This window comes from Penicillium manginii, assembly GCF_028828005.1.
Source record: "Penicillium manginii strain IBT 31320 chromosome Unknown utg000004l:1.0-7231830.0:1.0-7236170.0, whole genome shotgun sequence".
Classification (NCBI taxonomy): Eukaryota; Fungi; Ascomycota; class Eurotiomycetes; order Eurotiales; family Aspergillaceae; genus Penicillium; species Penicillium manginii.
The window spans coordinates 791,073-805,910 of NW_026643105.1; the positions used below are offsets into that span (position 1 = coordinate 791,073).

Sequence of the window (14,838 nt, forward strand, 5' to 3'; positions counted from 1 at the left end):
TCACATCCCCGGCTACTCAACAACCTTGAAGGTCAGAAGGAAAGGAAAAAAGGGATCTCATGTATTTAGTTAGTCCTTGTTCCGATCAAGGTTTTTATCCTGTCATACCAAGTGACAAGGAAGTTTCCCTTGATCTCGTGGCATCTGTCAAAACTTGAAGTCCACGGCCCGAATGGGGGAACGGCAAATCATCACCACCTTGGATATTGATCACTCCCTATCCCTACCCACAGAGAGTTGATTATCGAGATTGTATTATTAGCGAGAATGTACACTGTGGGAAACGGGCAAAAAAGAACAAAAAGAACAAAAAAGATATTCTTACCTGGACTTCAGTTTTTCCGAGTGACTTACTAAAGGGAGTCATGGCCCCGAGGTAATACCCAAAGTCCTTTGCTTTCCTGTGAGATTTCTATTTGTATTTTTTGATCCTTCTTGTCTTATCATTATTAAGGAGGATTCCAACTCTGGAGTCAAAGTGAAGTCAAAGTGAAGGATGCCCTGGGGAGTCATGGCTCTGGGGTGTTTCAACACGACGATAGCTTGATAACTCCTCATGTATGAGCTTGAATGAAAGATTTTTTTTATCATACAATGTTCTTCTGGTAGTACAAGTTCGTAGGTTTGATATAGACATGGCCATGTAGAAACCCGTAGGCCGTTGAGTGGAGTACACAGTAAAGGAGGTGACAAGAAATGGTTAACTCAAACGCCGGTTCCTGATGCTGATTGGTGATAAGATGGTGGTACAATGCGGATGCCACGCCAAGAGATGCATGAAGGCAGAGACGATGGTGGCTCTTGGCTGTGGTGATTTTGGTGTTAAATATGTCGAAGTCGAGGTTGATGTCCATGGGATGCAACCGAGGCGCATCGTGGTGAAAACGGAGTCATCGAAGCACCTCGAGAGTCTCCTTGACGCAGGGAATCAACTTCACTCCTCATCTTCTTCCTCTTCTTCCTTCTTTCCCCAGTTCCACACATCCCAGATGTGCTCTTGAATCAAATCACCGTACCCCTTGCCCTCCTCCAACGCCTTCTGCTCCTCCTGCAACCTCTTCTCCATCCAACCAGGAGCCTCCCCACCCATCCAAACCCGCTGCACAACACCCTGTTCTTGCGCTTCTCTAGCCTTCAACTTCTCCAATTCCTCCCCAACCGCCTCCTTCATCTGCGCCTCCCGCGCAGCCCTTAGTCGGGCTTGAATCTCTTGCGCGCGCTCGCTGGGCAGTTCTCGCAGGACAGCCGGGCGTGTCGTGATCCGCGCCTCGATACGGTCGACGATACTCCGACCTGTGCGCTCGCGTGTGATATGGTTTGCAGAGACGCAGAAGGCACTCGCCAGCAGGACAGTCAGGTGGTCGAATTTGCGGGGCGGGAGCGCAATGAGCACGGGCGCGGCAACGAGGAATCCGGTCGCGGCGTAGGTCTTGAAGCGCTCGTAGTCTGCTTCGCGCTGGGCATGAGTGGTCATTTGTGGGTTGGGGTCTGCCATTTTGAATGGTTTGGGCGAATCTGGCGATGTTGTTGATGTTGACTTCCTCTGGTCGGGCTCTTCGTTTCTGCCCGGGCGCAAAATTTCCGGTCGGTCGTAGAACTCAACTGTGCAGATCATGTGATGGGCCTCGGCCAGTCTTGGCGTTGCGGCTTGTTTATCTGCCAACTTGAATTTTACCCTTGTTACTCGGGGTCATTTCAGGTCGTCGATAAGTTTTCACATGGTGAGATGTTTACTCGAGGTGAATGCATTGAGGTCAGACTTCAAGGGAAGAGAGAGTCCACGTTGATTTATCGCTTTTCTCTCCGGATCGGCGGGGTATGTGACATGCAGTCCTAGTATAGTCGCAGGATATCAATCTGGGGAAATGAGGAAGATAAATCCCCACAAATTGGTATTCTTGGCTGGTGCAGAGTATAGAGTCTGTTTTCAAACAGAGAGGTGATGAATCATTCATCTAAAAATACAGAAATGACATTGTGAATATCCTCAATACTCACCTAATATTTTTTTGGCCATTATCTTCCGTTGCTACTAGTAAGGGCGATTCCAGTGCGAAGGGCTTGCTGGCCCCACGACGCATACCTAGGTATAGGCCCGGGGTGTAACCGGTATATCACCGAGCGGGGAAGTGCTACTAGGTGAGACCTTCGAGGTTGACTAGGCTCGACACGAGTGCCGCAAGAAGTTTCTGAGATCAATCAATCATATCATTTACCGTTTACCCGCAGTCATCGGAGAGCGCAGCGAAATATACTAGCTGTGTGGGGGTCTCCCACCGGCTGCTAGCCCAAACCTCTAGCTCACTGGGTAACTATTTAAGTACAGTGCGACCCTCATGCGCAATTTGTATCTCACATTCAGGAACGGACGTCTCTTCTGTCATTCATTTGCTTTCGCCCCATATAAACTTGCGCAATATGGCTCACAGGTGATACCATTTCCCCCACCCCACTGAGAAAACGAGCGTCAGTACTGATTTCGAAACTCGAATACAGGGAACAATTCGCTGTTTACCCAGACCTGAAAGATAAGGTCGGCTTGATCATAGGAGCAGGCCAGTCCGGCGACCCAACCTCGAAATACTGGGGTAATGGGGCTGCCATAGCGAAAGTTCTCAGCGCATCAGGCGTAAGAGTAATCGCCTGCGATTTGAACCTAGAAGCAGCACAGCGCACGGCATCACACATCAAGGAAAGTGGGAACTACTGCGACGCTGTGCAAGCCGATGCGAGATCTCAACCCGATATCCAACGAGTCATCAACGATACAGCTGCCAAGTATGGGCGCATTGACATCCTCGTGAATAACGTCGGCGGGACAAAAACAGGAGACCCAGCCACCATGTCAGAGGAGGCCTGGGATGCACAGATTCAGCTGAACCTGAAATCAGTGTTCCTAAGCTGCAATGCTATTCTCCCCATTATGGAGAAACAGGGCAGCGGCGCAGTGATCAATAATGCTTCTATTGCAGGCATGAGATATCTCGGCAAACCTCAAGTGGCGTATGCGTCGGCAAAGGCAGCTGTTATCCATTTTTCCAAAGTAACTGGTGTCATGTACGCTTCGAAAGGGATTCGTGTGAACTCGATCGCTCCGGGGATGGTTTATACGCCGTTGTTGGAGATGCTAGGTAACAGCAAGTCAGCGGAAGATCGGGAGATTCATAAGAAGATCACGGATCATAATATTCCCCAGGGAACTATGGGGGATGCTTTTGATGTTGCTAATTGCGTGGCCTTTCTTGCGAGTCATTCTGCTCGTTATATCATTGGCCAAAATCTGGTTATTGATGGAGGTCTGACTGAATCAACTGGGACTGGGTGGTCTTCTATATCGAACTTCTCGCGTTTGTAACCGTCTCACTTAACGTGACTAGAAATCTCAATTCTTTAAACAGGAATTTTTGAATTTAAGAATGATTGAGAATAATAATTTAACGTATTTCATTGCAGCGTCAAATGGAAAAAATAGATGTGTTTCGGGAGTAAGGTGCTAGCGTGAGATGTTCCTTCAGAGATAGCTGTCCCTTTTTAAGCAACGAACGCCATTAAACCGAAGAATACTGCCCCCATGATACTGTTTCTTGTATCAGACTGGCCGACCGCGGCATTGGATGTTGTGGAAGTAGCGTTGGAGGCAGTTGAGCTTCCCGAAGAGGACGCAGTTCCAGTCGTAGTTGCGGATGTGGTGGAGTTCCCAAGACCAGAAGTGGCCATGGCAGTATAATCAGTGGTAGTGAACGAGCAAGACCGAACAAGATCATTTGCATCTAGTTATGCGTGGTGGTCAGCTGGCATTTTCGGCAATGCGTCAAGTCCAAAAGTCTACATACCATTGTCTCTTCCATCCTTGCTGTACTTTGAGATACATGCATCGCATTCAGGTAGGCTCTTTGCTGCTCGAGGGTCCTTGCAGATGCATTTCAGCTCGGAGGTATCATCGTCGTGGGTTTTCTTGTCACAGGATGAGGTCAAGCTAACCACTGGGGCGCAGACGTCCTGACACTGAGATGGAAGATCGTTGGCATCTACATCACCAGCCACAACATACGATGTTAGAGCAAATATGTAGAGCAGAGATGAAGTGCGCATGGTGGGATAGTAGTATATAAGACCAACTTGAAGGTCTTGGAGGCGATTCGGAGATACTAGTAATGCGGTTTGTTTATAGAAATGAAATTTCGATGTCAAAGAAGACGAAATTTTCTACATATCAAGTGTTGGGTGGGCCAGGTATTTTAATACTACTAGTATATACTCAAAACTTGAATCATCTACCTTTCGGAATACTCCGCCTTTGACACATCCCTACATTTGTCGGCATTCTATCAATTCCCGACCCGCACAGATACTAGTATTATAGATGATCGTCCTAGGCAACTGCATTCACACTCCACAACTTAAGCACTGGCAGTATTTATAAATAGCAGAGTTTCGGATTCTTGTATAGGGTCTTATTGAAATATTGAAAATTAGTGATTGCCACCGATTGATGCTTGCATATATCAAGAAATGTGCTCGCCTGAGGGTCCGTTGTATAATCCAAATGACGTCATTCGAATCAAAACCCGGGGTATCGTTTACCTCTACTTCAAGTCCCCAGGAACAACTACGAGCCGGTGCTAGTAGACACCGGGCGTATAATCAATCGCCTGGGCCTTCTCAATGATTCCACTTAGGCTCCTCACGAATTCTTGATGGATCGGATCCTCCTTGCAATAATAGTCTCGGTCTGCCGTATTCTCAAACTCAACAACAAAGGCATGAGTGATGCCGCCCTGAATAGAATCGATTTGTTTGAGTACTTGATATGTCGTACTACCCGCCACTTCATTCACATAAAGGGCACGTTGCTCGGAGGACTCACCTGAATACCCTCGGGTGAATTGTCAATACCCCCCGATGATGCCTTGATGTATGGCCTCTGGGATGATGGATGCACGCAATTATCTTTTAGATCTAGCATGCGCGTACAGACCTTTAAAAATTTCAATTGAGTTAGGCAACACAATACAGTGACCAGACTTGGCAAACATACGTCTTTGATTACTTGGGCATCGAGGCCGGATTTGAATTGGAAGAGGACAATGTGAGTGATCGACATGGTGCCAGTGTGCCACCCAGAGTTTTCTGTACAGTCACGAAACAAAGCTACTTGGGGAAGATATCCTCGTGGCAACTTGAAAGTGTTCGTGCTTGAAGGTAGTTGAAGGGAACCTTTGAAGATGGTTCAGTGCGGGCGGCTGCCGCGGGGTCTGTTCAGGGTTACGTAACGAAGTATGTAGACTTCGCTCCAGCTCAAACTATGCACCTTACGACGCGTTAATGCAGAAACCTTGGAAATCATATGCAACGGATATCGGCTTCTAAGAGAGCAAAGTGCAAGTCGTAAGACTTCTGGGTGGTAATATTTAACGACCCTTCTCCTGACATAGACCAATATGAATTACTCAATCATCGAGCGGTGCTTGTGTGATAATGCCTATATCAAACGATAATTTAGACAATACCTAGGTACGATGCGCCCAGACGGTAGGTGAAGAGAACCTTGGAAGAAATATGCTTAGCAAGATTCATCTACCTTTCAATTAATCTGTCCAAGGTCGGCTTCTGCTCAAGTGCCGAATGTGGTTGAACAAGAAAAGCGTACGAAGTTTTTGTTTTGACTTTTAAACATTAATATAGTTAAATATTACGAAAAGCTCTAATAATCTTGAAGAATATTCATATTAGTGCACATATATCACTATTCGAGCTCTCATGCCTTTGCAGCGCAAACTGTAATATCCCCGAGATCCTCAGTCAACGGCGATATTCTGGGGGTTCTACCGGATTAATTTCCGGTCAAAATCTGACGATCAAGTAGTGAATTCCCCCAGGGCCTCTCTTGCTATCATTTTTATAACTTCACCTCTCAATTATCAGGGAACGGGAAATATGGCCGAAGAAGATCCTATTACTATCGATCAAGTGGAAGCAATTGCTAGAAGCAAACTTCCAGGAAATGTTTATAACTATTACTCCTGCGGGGCAGATGACCAGACCGCGGTAGAAAGAAATCGAACTGACTTTGATCGGTATTCTTGAAGCCTCCTCTGCTATCAACTCGAATGTTAATCAAGCCAAACAGACTATTTGTTCTCCCTCGTGTCCTTCGTGATGTCGCCGAAGTGGATACATCGGCGGAATTGCTCGGCCACACATACCCTCTTCCCATTGGAATCGCTCCCAGTGCAATGCAAAGATTGGCCGGAGGCGAAGGAGAGATGGACGTAGCCCGTGCAGCTGCCGCTATGGGCTTGAGCCTGACTTTATCCTCAAACTCCACCACATCTTTGGAAGACGTGATGTCCATCAATCGCGATATGGGATCCACAACACCATTCTGGTTTCAGCTGTATTTAGCAACTAAGCTCGATCTCAGTATCCCTCTTATCAAAAGAGCAGAAGGTTTGTTTCAACCCACCCCATTTACCTCGGTATTGATTTGGGATTTGGAGCTAATTACCGCGCAGCTGCGGGGTACGAAGCGCTCGTTCTCACGGTTGACACGCCGATTCTTGGTAATCGAATCAATGAGCGACAGATTCCACTTGTTCTTCCAAAAGGTCTCCAGCTGGCCAATATAGGAAATTATTATGGACAAAAGACAGGCAAACCAACCTCCAATCGCACCTTAATGGATGCACGTTCGGCAAAGCATGCACGTGAGATCCGACTGGCGATTGGAAATGGGGCAAATAGCGCTTCTCTCACGTGGAAGGAGACTATCAACTTTTTAAGGGAGAATTCCAGGATGAAGATCATTTTAAAGGGAGTCATGGCGCCGGAGGATGCCGAGCTTGCTATCGAGCATGGGGTTGATGCCATTGTTGTTTCTAATCATGGCGGTCGCCAATTAGACTGTGTTCCATCAACTATTCAAGCATTGCCGGAAATTGTTGCATCTGTGAGAGGACGAATTCCCATCATTCTGGACGGAGGAATACGCCATGGAAGCGACGTTTTCAAAGCGCTAGCACTTGGTGCTGATTTTGTTTTAGTCGGCCGACCGGCATTGTGGGGACTCGCATATGATGGTCGCAATGGTGTCGAAACAGTGATGAACATATTAGAGCGAGAGCTTTCTCGTACTATGGCCTTGTCTGGAACTGTGAATGTGAAGGATGCTCGCCAGGCGTTGATAAGACGCTCTGTAGAAGGTCGGCTAAGCAAGATTTAGCGTTCATGATCGGAGCTTTCTACTAAATAACAAACATGTCTCAATTTCTTCCAGTGATTTAGCTAGCTCAAATGAGAAATTGCTCTTGGATGATGGATGTAACTACGCTCTATCGCCGGTAAGAGTACTATCATCGTCATGGTCCTGCTCCCCGGGCAAGTCTTCTCTTCCATCCTGCCAGCTTGAGCAGTTAAGACAACGTTTTGCCTGGTAAATGTTAAGTCAATGGATTGAAGAACGTAGGAAGGGACTGTATCCGCCGTACCTCGACGCTAATGAACTTTTTGCAGTACCTGCATCTTATGGTGGGCTTGATGATTTTGTTGTGTGAGACGGCCATGTATAAGTGAGCGACTGCGAATAACGTAAGGCTGACTCCCATGAAGTTGAGGATCGTTTCAATGAAAAGACTATCCGAATAGTCAGAATGAGTAGCAGTCCGGCTTGTATGCACGGATATTCAGTTTTCAGAATTCAGGATTTTCCAACATACCCCCATGCGAGGACAAGAGCCCCATCGTCCCTAGCCTGCTTAACCGTATTGTAGCCTTGGCCATGTATATAGTTCGGTCCCTTTGACAAGACCGCGAATTTCTGATCCATGTTCTTATTCAAGAACGGCAGAAGAGAGACGACCGGCAGAACGACATCCGACACGAAGGAGGTCACCACTTTAGTGAAGGCATTACCGATGCTGTAATTTTGAGGATATTAGCCTGCAGCTTAAATCCCTATATATATCAGGTTCGAGGAACAATCTAACATCAAACCAAGCGCGACTTCAAGAACGTTATCCCGCGCTGCAAAATTGACAAAGGCGCCCAGGCCATCTTTGACCTTTTCGCTTGCCGTCTGTCCGACGCGAATTAACACGTCGGTACTTTCATCGAGTCCACGCATCTTTGACAGTAGATGCTGTGTGACCTTGCCGTGGTATATGGGGGTTCTTTATTGTGTCCGGGATCAGTTCTCGCACAGGTTTTCTCGCGTCATTGTGCATGGCCCCTACTAGTCATGTGGGCGTCGGGGCGGGAGGGGCTGGGGTTTGGTGCCGCTTGGCAGAGAGGGGGCACTGGCACATCTCAGATGCCTCGTTGTCACGGCCAATGGGGGTTCCGATCTCGAGATTTGGTATTGGATTTTCAATGATCGACGCTTGCCCATAGCTTCGTCTTGCGCAAATGGCTTCTTTCCAAGGTTGTGCGCGTCACAGTCCTCGCCTTTGCGAGATATGATCGTTCTTTTATCTACACGTAAGGAGCCCGAAGTGGCTGTCACTGGAAAATATACTTTTTCGTGTTATTTCCCCACTGAAAGTGCCCATCCTTCCATGTGAAATACAGTGAAGACAGACTCGGAAGCGACTCGGATCCCTTGAGAAACGAAATTCTGAGGGGTGGGGTGAATAAGTCAATACTAGTACTTAGGTAGTCAACTGGTCTACCTAGTAGGTACCTGAACTGGGATTAAATACTAATTGATATTGTGTGATAGTAGTAAATAGTATGTTGTAAGAAAATATAGATCAAAATGACCAGTGTACCTGGTAATAGGTAGTTATGAAGTAACAAGTTAAATGTAAAAATAATATGCAGCACCAAGGCAAGCTGTTGACGAGGTTCCGAGTTATTAAAAACGCCAGCTAGAGCCTGGGGATATCCCTTTTATTAGGTATTTATGCCGGGCTATCGGGATGACGAGTCTCATCATTCGAGAGAGTAGTGCTTGTAGAAGTGTGCACAGCTGTACCATTAGGACTGGGCGTGTCGCGAGTCCAAGACGACTTTTCCTTGTTCTTCTCAGCGAAATCATCCCGGCTACTAGCATTCGTCGAGACATAACGCGACCAGACTCTTTCATGCATGAGTTTGAACAAGGGTCGCATATTGGACAAGCAGGCAGCGACGATACCGACGGCCGGCTCAATGCATGTCCAGACACTTGGGTTGACCTGGGTGTAGGTGATATCATCGCCCGCCTCGGAAAGTTGAACAAGGGAAACGAGACGGACAATGTCAAACACGAGAGTCCTTTCTCTTGTTAGAATTCATTATTTACTTCCAAGGTTTCAAAAGTATGAGCGACTTACAAGAATCCGACAACGAAAATACCCGACAAGCCGACCTTCTGGGCACGGGAGATGGGAAGCTTCCAGACAGTGTGCATAGGCATGAACAAAATCATTGCGTCTGTAACAATGTTTGGGATCTGGAGTCCATAGTAAAATTTTCCCATGTTCAAGCAGCCTCCGGGTATCATAGGGTGCCACAGCTTCTCGGTCGGGATGCAGGTGAAGCAGCCCACCAGGATACCACCAAAGGCCCATAGCACGACGATAGCGGAGACAATCCAGACCATAATTTTCATACTCTTGACGGGGAATAATCGCCTATAGAGCATGAGAATTGAAAGCTTGATGCAGGCGATGCAGCATGTGTAGAGGATCGAGCCGGTAAAGAGGGTCTATGTAAGGGTTAGAAAATACGCTGATTGATGAGTATGTACTAATATCCATGGATACAACATACCTTCAAGTAGACAACCAACTGCTCAGGCTTGACGTAGACGATATGTGTTCCAAGACCATTATAGAGTACTGCAAAAGTTAATATTGTGAGCCATGCACGTAGTTTAGGACTGATTGTGTGAAACCTACAAACAACTCCAGCGATAGAAATCCCATATTCGAAAATCTTGTCTGGTCAGTAACTGAGAACGAGAAAAAATTTGGATTGAAGCTCACCAAAGCGCCTATCATTAAGAAGTCATCAAGGTATAGACCAGTTCCATTAAGTTTTCGTGAGATGACACGGAATCCAACTGCCACAGTAGAAAGGATGAAGGCGAAGCAGGTCGATGTGATAACAACATGACGGAGATTGTGGTGGTCATAACCAGTCGCAGTCTGTGAAGCTGAGTCGGCCATGGTGAATGTAGGTGCTTCTGCGTCTAGCAACACTCTTGGAATCACGTTTTATCCCTTTGTCGAGGCTCCGAGTTTTCGAGGTATTCAAGTTTAAGTAAAAATTGAAGGAGCGTTGGATATCGCGGACAGCACCTCGGTCAATAAATATAAAACAGGAGACTCTCGGAGCCACGCAGAAACCCGATAGTCTGTTTAGATCGTGGTAGACAGGTCTCAGATTTGATGTTCTGCTCCATGGCGATGGCAAAAATTGACTTCTCGAGCGTTGCTGTGCTGCCAATGCCACCCTACATACGGAGTAGTGGGATAATAGACCTATCTCGCCCTTACGTCCGACCCAGCGGTCCATGCCCGGGATCATCGTCGCGCTTAATGTCTGCAAAAGCCCTGACGAGCAGCTAGGGCATGGCTTAGACTAAATTGGGGCAAAGTGTTGAACGTAAAGTTCTGGAGAGTATCGTTCGCGCCCCACTGATCCTCAGCCACTAGAGTCGATACATCAACTCCGCAACTTAGCGAGGTATTCTTTGGCCCCTCGACCCTTCAGACATGACCTTGCATACTTCCGTGGCTATTGCGCTGTGGGGGTCTTCGCTGAATGCAGGATATTGGCAGGGTTTCGGGATCTTCGTCTTGACAGGCTCATCCGACGAAGTGATCTCACCCAACCCGGCTACCTGGTTCGCCCGATTGTGGGATCGCAAGATCTTTACGATCGCACGATCACACAGATGCCTCTGGAGCTGTGTGCCTTGATACATCTCAAAGGCGATCTGCTTTTAGAATCAATTGTCGCCAATTGCTCCCGAAGGCAAACAGACATCTCTGCTTGACCATTGGAACCATAAACTCACGGGAAGTCAATCATGAAGGGTGCATTACTTGTTAACTAGTTTCTTCAGATATCTCAATGGTCCTTGCTCGGTTGAGGCTTGATAGATGATTGACATCACTTTTGATTGTCAAGAGCGAGACCGAGACCGAACTGGGCGTTTTCCTTTTGCTGTCTTGATACCCACTGGGCAAATCGATCACCTGCATATTGAGCCAGAAATGCAGTAACGCAGAAGTGGCTGTGATCATTGCAGTCAGCCTTGTCACTTCTCTACCTTCATGTAGCACTCCAATATTAGATTGAATAATTAGCCGATCTCACATCTTTATAGATGTGGTTGCCTGGCCATCTGACAGGTCCGAGGCAATGCGATTTAAGATTGGCAATGCGCGCTGAAACTTGCGTTCTTGAATCTTTTCATCTTGCCACAATACAGCACACATTCGATGCATATGCATGTGCCCTCTAGCTTTCCGATTTTTTTTTACTTGATGAAATCATTCTGTGGGGAGATCGCCTGGCTCCACCAAGTTCGTCGATTCCGACTGGACAATAGCGCGGAGACCAGTTTTGTACATCAATCAATTCGCATCTGATGGTTGATTATGTGTAATTCATCATCGGTTCGTTATAGATACAAAACTGCGCATTTCAATATTCCAAATCGCTGGTGGTACTCTGTCGTCACTTCGGCGGCGGCGAATACGCCATCGGGCCCGGGGCTGTGTACGGCGAGAGCAAAGCTGTACCACGCTCACGAGCAGCGCGCCCACGCCGCTTCTCCCGCTCCTGGAATTCCTTCTCATCCTGAATCAACGTGCAGCACGTGCAACAAGTTGCCCGCACACAATCCGAAGCAATACCCCCCCTGGATCCCATACGCTTTCCTCGTCCGGGTGTGCTGTATAGTTGCGAAGAGCCCTGGAATTCACCGGATTAAAAAAAAAGCACACTGACCACATGGCGACAGAAAGCTGCCAACTTACATTGACACCCGCATAGAAGAGCCATCGCAGTGCATGACCCATTGCACGTTTCATATCCCAGCATGTTTGTGGGGTCCTCTTTTCTTGACTTCAGGCCCAGACGGTGTTGGGTTTTACCATAAAGGATACATGGGCACATCAGCCCCAGGCAGCATGTTCCGATATTCGAGCATTCGCACAACCCGTTATGCCATGCGCCTCCCATTACTTCCTGATTTGGGTGCATTATTTGCCCTGGCTGGTGGTATGTGGCCAAGTCATCTATTGCTGCTGTCTGTGATGGAGCTGAGGCGGGCGGAGGAGGGAAAAAGGGCGATCGTGGCGATTGTAGAGGGTTCGCATCGGGCGTTATGGTGAAGGTATCTGCCCTTCGAGGAATCTCAGGGTTGACTTTTGATGGTAGGGGCCCCGGCGAATAAGGCGGCTGGCTGTATGCATATTGTGGTGATTGTACATCTGGCTGCTGCTGCGGTTGAGGCTGGGGGGGTATCGGTCACCGGTGCGAAATGAACAGGATGCTGGTCAAATTGCGGGTATCGTGAGTAGGTGAAAACGCTTCCTTCGTCTATAGGCGGCTCTTGTTCGCACTGTTGGTATAGTACCGCTGCTTGAGGTTGCTGGATCGGTTGCTCGGGTGTGGGCTGCTCTTGTTCATGGGCTGGCGGCGGGTTCGCTGGCATCGGAGGGGGACTTTCTAAATCATAATTCTGCGTCCGGGCATTCATTTCCAGCGGAGTCTCAATGAACGAGTATCTTTGGCTCTGTCCCACTTGGGTATTGAGCTGGAGTGGCTGTGGCCGATTCATGCTGACGGCAGCGGTTGCTGGAAGCTCTCCGAAACACACTTGAGTCTCTCTTCCGACCGAAAGTACACTCAATATGCCAGAGGCGCACGAGCTGCGCAGTTGATGATTATCTGATCCGCAATTAAGGAGAAGGGGGAGCTATATTCTCTTGGTTGCAGCAGACGCCACATCTCAGGAGCTTCCCCTGGAGATCAGTACCTAGGTATTGGAAACAAGCTCGGGGAACAGTTCAGGTGATGCCCAGGTGTTCGCAGTAGAATGACATGCGACAGCAGATCGACGAGAAATGGAAAAAGAGCATTGAGACTATTAAGAGTTGGAGCTGCGTGTGATGGGGAATATCCGCCGTGTTCAACGGAGTGGAGATGGCGATGGGTTCGAGGGGGGGGCCAAGTCTGATCTCCGCGGGGTTTGAACGATATGACTGGCCTAGAAGCTCCAGGTTCATGGTGAAGCTGGGATGCTAAGGTGGTCCTGGCACCCTAATGGCCCTAATGCATCTTGTTCACATCGCTCTAGCCGCTGGTTGGGCTGGGGACCCGCTCATCACCTCCCGTCAAGTCGTTAGGGCCATCCTCATCACACGCCGAGCCAACCAACCAGTGTGACTCGCGTGTAACTGAGTTCTTTCTCTCAGCGAGTGGAGATATCAGTCAAGTTAAATAAATGAAATAATGAAGCTTATTCATCATTTTTAGGGAGAGAGAAGAAAGGAACCAGAAAAACGGGAATTAAACTTGGAATACTCTCACTATATGATCCGAAGTATAGAGTCAATCGCGGTGGATTTGAGTCTCCACTTGTAAAAGAGTCGTGTGCCATTCCTGTCGGGGATTGAGATGCTAGAACATCCCGCTACGTCACAAGTGCAATTAAAGTGCCTCGAGCTACTTACAAAATTGCTAAAGTACGAATTAACTCCATCAGTGACTACTTCGGGGCGCTTGCGGCCCGGCCCTAAGCAGCGCCCCATTTACGAGCTCTAGCAGTGACTGTCTGGGAATCTGAGTTAAAAGGAAAGGTAAATGGTATATATTTACTAGTAGTAGCATATTAAACTTGATTTAAGCAACTTGAAGTTACTCATTCGAGCTACTAGTATACCTTGAAAGTCTGGCCGTTCCGAGTCAACATGCCTAGGTGGGCAGGCAAAGTACTCCGTCGTACAACCATGATCGGCGTTTATTTTTGCCGTTTCAGTCCCAAATTTTAGCCCCATGAGATTGCTGCCCAAGCGCATGGAGGAATGCCTTTCGATTTCAAGTTGCTTCGGATTGATTGATTCACTCCCGAGGTCATGAACCCGTGGATACACGTATGTAAGGCACCCTGGTGAGTCATATCGAAGTAGACGACTTAAAAAGGATTCTTGACCTTCAGGAGGGTCAGGGCCGATACTGGTACAATACCTAGGTATATAGATATGACACCCGCGGACCGCAAATTTACATATTTTGTTGCATCCCAAACTTGAACTTGCCAGGCAACCTCAACACTGGATGTCTTGGCCCTCGGTAAACACACCTGGACAGTGTTTGATACGGACCTCAGTACATTGCCTTCTATGCTCTTTGTTGCTGCCTACAGCCTGGCATCTACTCCACCACACAGGAAGTATGTATTACTATCCCCGAGAACCTCCAAGCCGAACAAACCTCGTGATGCCGATCTTTAAGTTTTGCAAACAACGCCACAGATGGCGGTGCACAGCCAGCGCTTGAAACCAACCTGAAAATTAAGCATCGCGCTCGGTCAGCTGCCCCTGACACTTGACCGCTGCTTCTGTGGAGAACAGCTAAGATTTCCCGGACCCTTCGGGATGAGAGCATGCCTTGAATCTAAGCCAAACACACCCAATTACGGGCACTGGATCAACATGCCCGAAGAATGAAGAGGTGACACCTATGGTTGAGCACGAAGGCGGCACGCCGTACAAGAGAATCGGTGATTGGTGCGAGGCGATGCAGAAGAGCGTTCCAAGAATCGACTGATCGACCCGAGAACTCAGTTATCCCTTGCCCCCACAAGTTGGACTTACCGTTGAGAGCCGGACCAAGGATCCT

General features: G+C 47.9%; 9 protein-coding genes across 9 annotated transcripts; 3 read left to right on the forward strand and 6 right to left on the reverse strand.

Annotated features, from left to right (window-relative positions):
* Positions 1 to 934: 934 nt before the first annotated feature.
* Positions 935 to 1,615, reverse strand: N7533_004000 (uncharacterized protein; the record flags this gene model as incomplete). The annotated part of the gene is made up of 1 exon (XM_057100650.1): positions 935 to 1,615. One exon carries the CDS (start codon positions 1,613 to 1,615, stop codon positions 935 to 937), a length of 681 nt encoding a protein of 226 aa, XP_056960280.1.
* Positions 1,616 to 2,418: 803 nt separating this feature from the next.
* On the forward strand, positions 2,419 to 3,355 carry N7533_004001 (SDR family NAD(P)-dependent oxidoreductase; the record flags this gene model as incomplete). The annotated part of the gene is made up of 2 exons (XM_057100651.1): positions 2,419 to 2,429; positions 2,497 to 3,355. The coding sequence occupies 2 exons, from the start codon at positions 2,419 to 2,421 to the stop codon at positions 3,353 to 3,355; spliced, it is 870 nt and encodes a 289-aa protein (XP_056960281.1).
* Positions 3,356 to 3,531: 176 nt separating this feature from the next.
* N7533_004002 (uncharacterized protein) lies at positions 3,532 to 4,092 on the reverse strand (the record flags this gene model as incomplete). The annotated part of the gene is made up of 2 exons (XM_057100652.1): positions 3,532 to 3,770; positions 3,834 to 4,092. 2 exons carry the CDS (start codon positions 4,090 to 4,092, stop codon positions 3,532 to 3,534), a joined length of 498 nt encoding a protein of 165 aa, XP_056960282.1.
* Positions 4,093 to 4,622: 530 nt separating this feature from the next.
* N7533_004003 (Dabb family protein) lies at positions 4,623 to 5,104 on the reverse strand (the record flags this gene model as incomplete). Its single annotated transcript, XM_057100653.1, has 3 exons — positions 4,623 to 4,778; positions 4,868 to 4,978; positions 5,039 to 5,104. 3 exons carry the CDS (start codon positions 5,102 to 5,104, stop codon positions 4,623 to 4,625), a joined length of 333 nt encoding a protein of 110 aa, XP_056960283.1.
* Positions 5,105 to 5,937: 833 nt separating this feature from the next.
* N7533_004004 (alpha-hydroxy acid oxidase) lies at positions 5,938 to 7,222 on the forward strand (the record flags this gene model as incomplete). Its single annotated transcript, XM_057100654.1, has 3 exons — positions 5,938 to 6,077; positions 6,131 to 6,450; positions 6,516 to 7,222. 3 exons carry the CDS (start codon positions 5,938 to 5,940, stop codon positions 7,220 to 7,222), a joined length of 1,167 nt encoding a protein of 388 aa, XP_056960284.1.
* Positions 7,223 to 7,324: 102 nt separating this feature from the next.
* Positions 7,325 to 8,122, reverse strand: N7533_004005 (MscL family protein; the record flags this gene model as incomplete). Its single annotated transcript, XM_057100655.1, has 4 exons — positions 7,325 to 7,429; positions 7,488 to 7,632; positions 7,716 to 7,916; positions 7,986 to 8,122. 4 exons carry the CDS (start codon positions 8,120 to 8,122, stop codon positions 7,325 to 7,327), a joined length of 588 nt encoding a protein of 195 aa, XP_056960285.1.
* A 775-nt stretch (positions 8,123 to 8,897) lies between these two features.
* Positions 8,898 to 10,148, reverse strand: N7533_004006 (uncharacterized protein; the record flags this gene model as incomplete). The annotated part of the gene is made up of 4 exons (XM_057100656.1): positions 8,898 to 9,252; positions 9,312 to 9,685; positions 9,751 to 9,915; positions 9,966 to 10,148. 4 exons carry the CDS (start codon positions 10,146 to 10,148, stop codon positions 8,898 to 8,900), a joined length of 1,077 nt encoding a protein of 358 aa, XP_056960286.1.
* A 549-nt stretch (positions 10,149 to 10,697) lies between these two features.
* Positions 10,698 to 10,904, forward strand: N7533_004007 (uncharacterized protein; the record flags this gene model as incomplete). Its single annotated transcript, XM_057100657.1, has 1 exon — positions 10,698 to 10,904. The coding sequence occupies one exon, from the start codon at positions 10,698 to 10,700 to the stop codon at positions 10,902 to 10,904; it is 207 nt and encodes a 68-aa protein (XP_056960287.1).
* Positions 10,905 to 11,667: 763 nt separating this feature from the next.
* Positions 11,668 to 12,775, reverse strand: N7533_004008 (DUF614 domain protein; the record flags this gene model as incomplete). Its single annotated transcript, XM_057100658.1, is given in 3 exon segments — positions 11,668 to 11,884; positions 11,978 to 12,447; positions 12,467 to 12,775. The coding sequence occupies 3 exon segments, from the start codon at positions 12,773 to 12,775 to the stop codon at positions 11,668 to 11,670; spliced, it is 996 nt and encodes a 331-aa protein (XP_056960288.1).
* Positions 12,776 to 14,838: the final 2,063 nt, after the last annotated feature.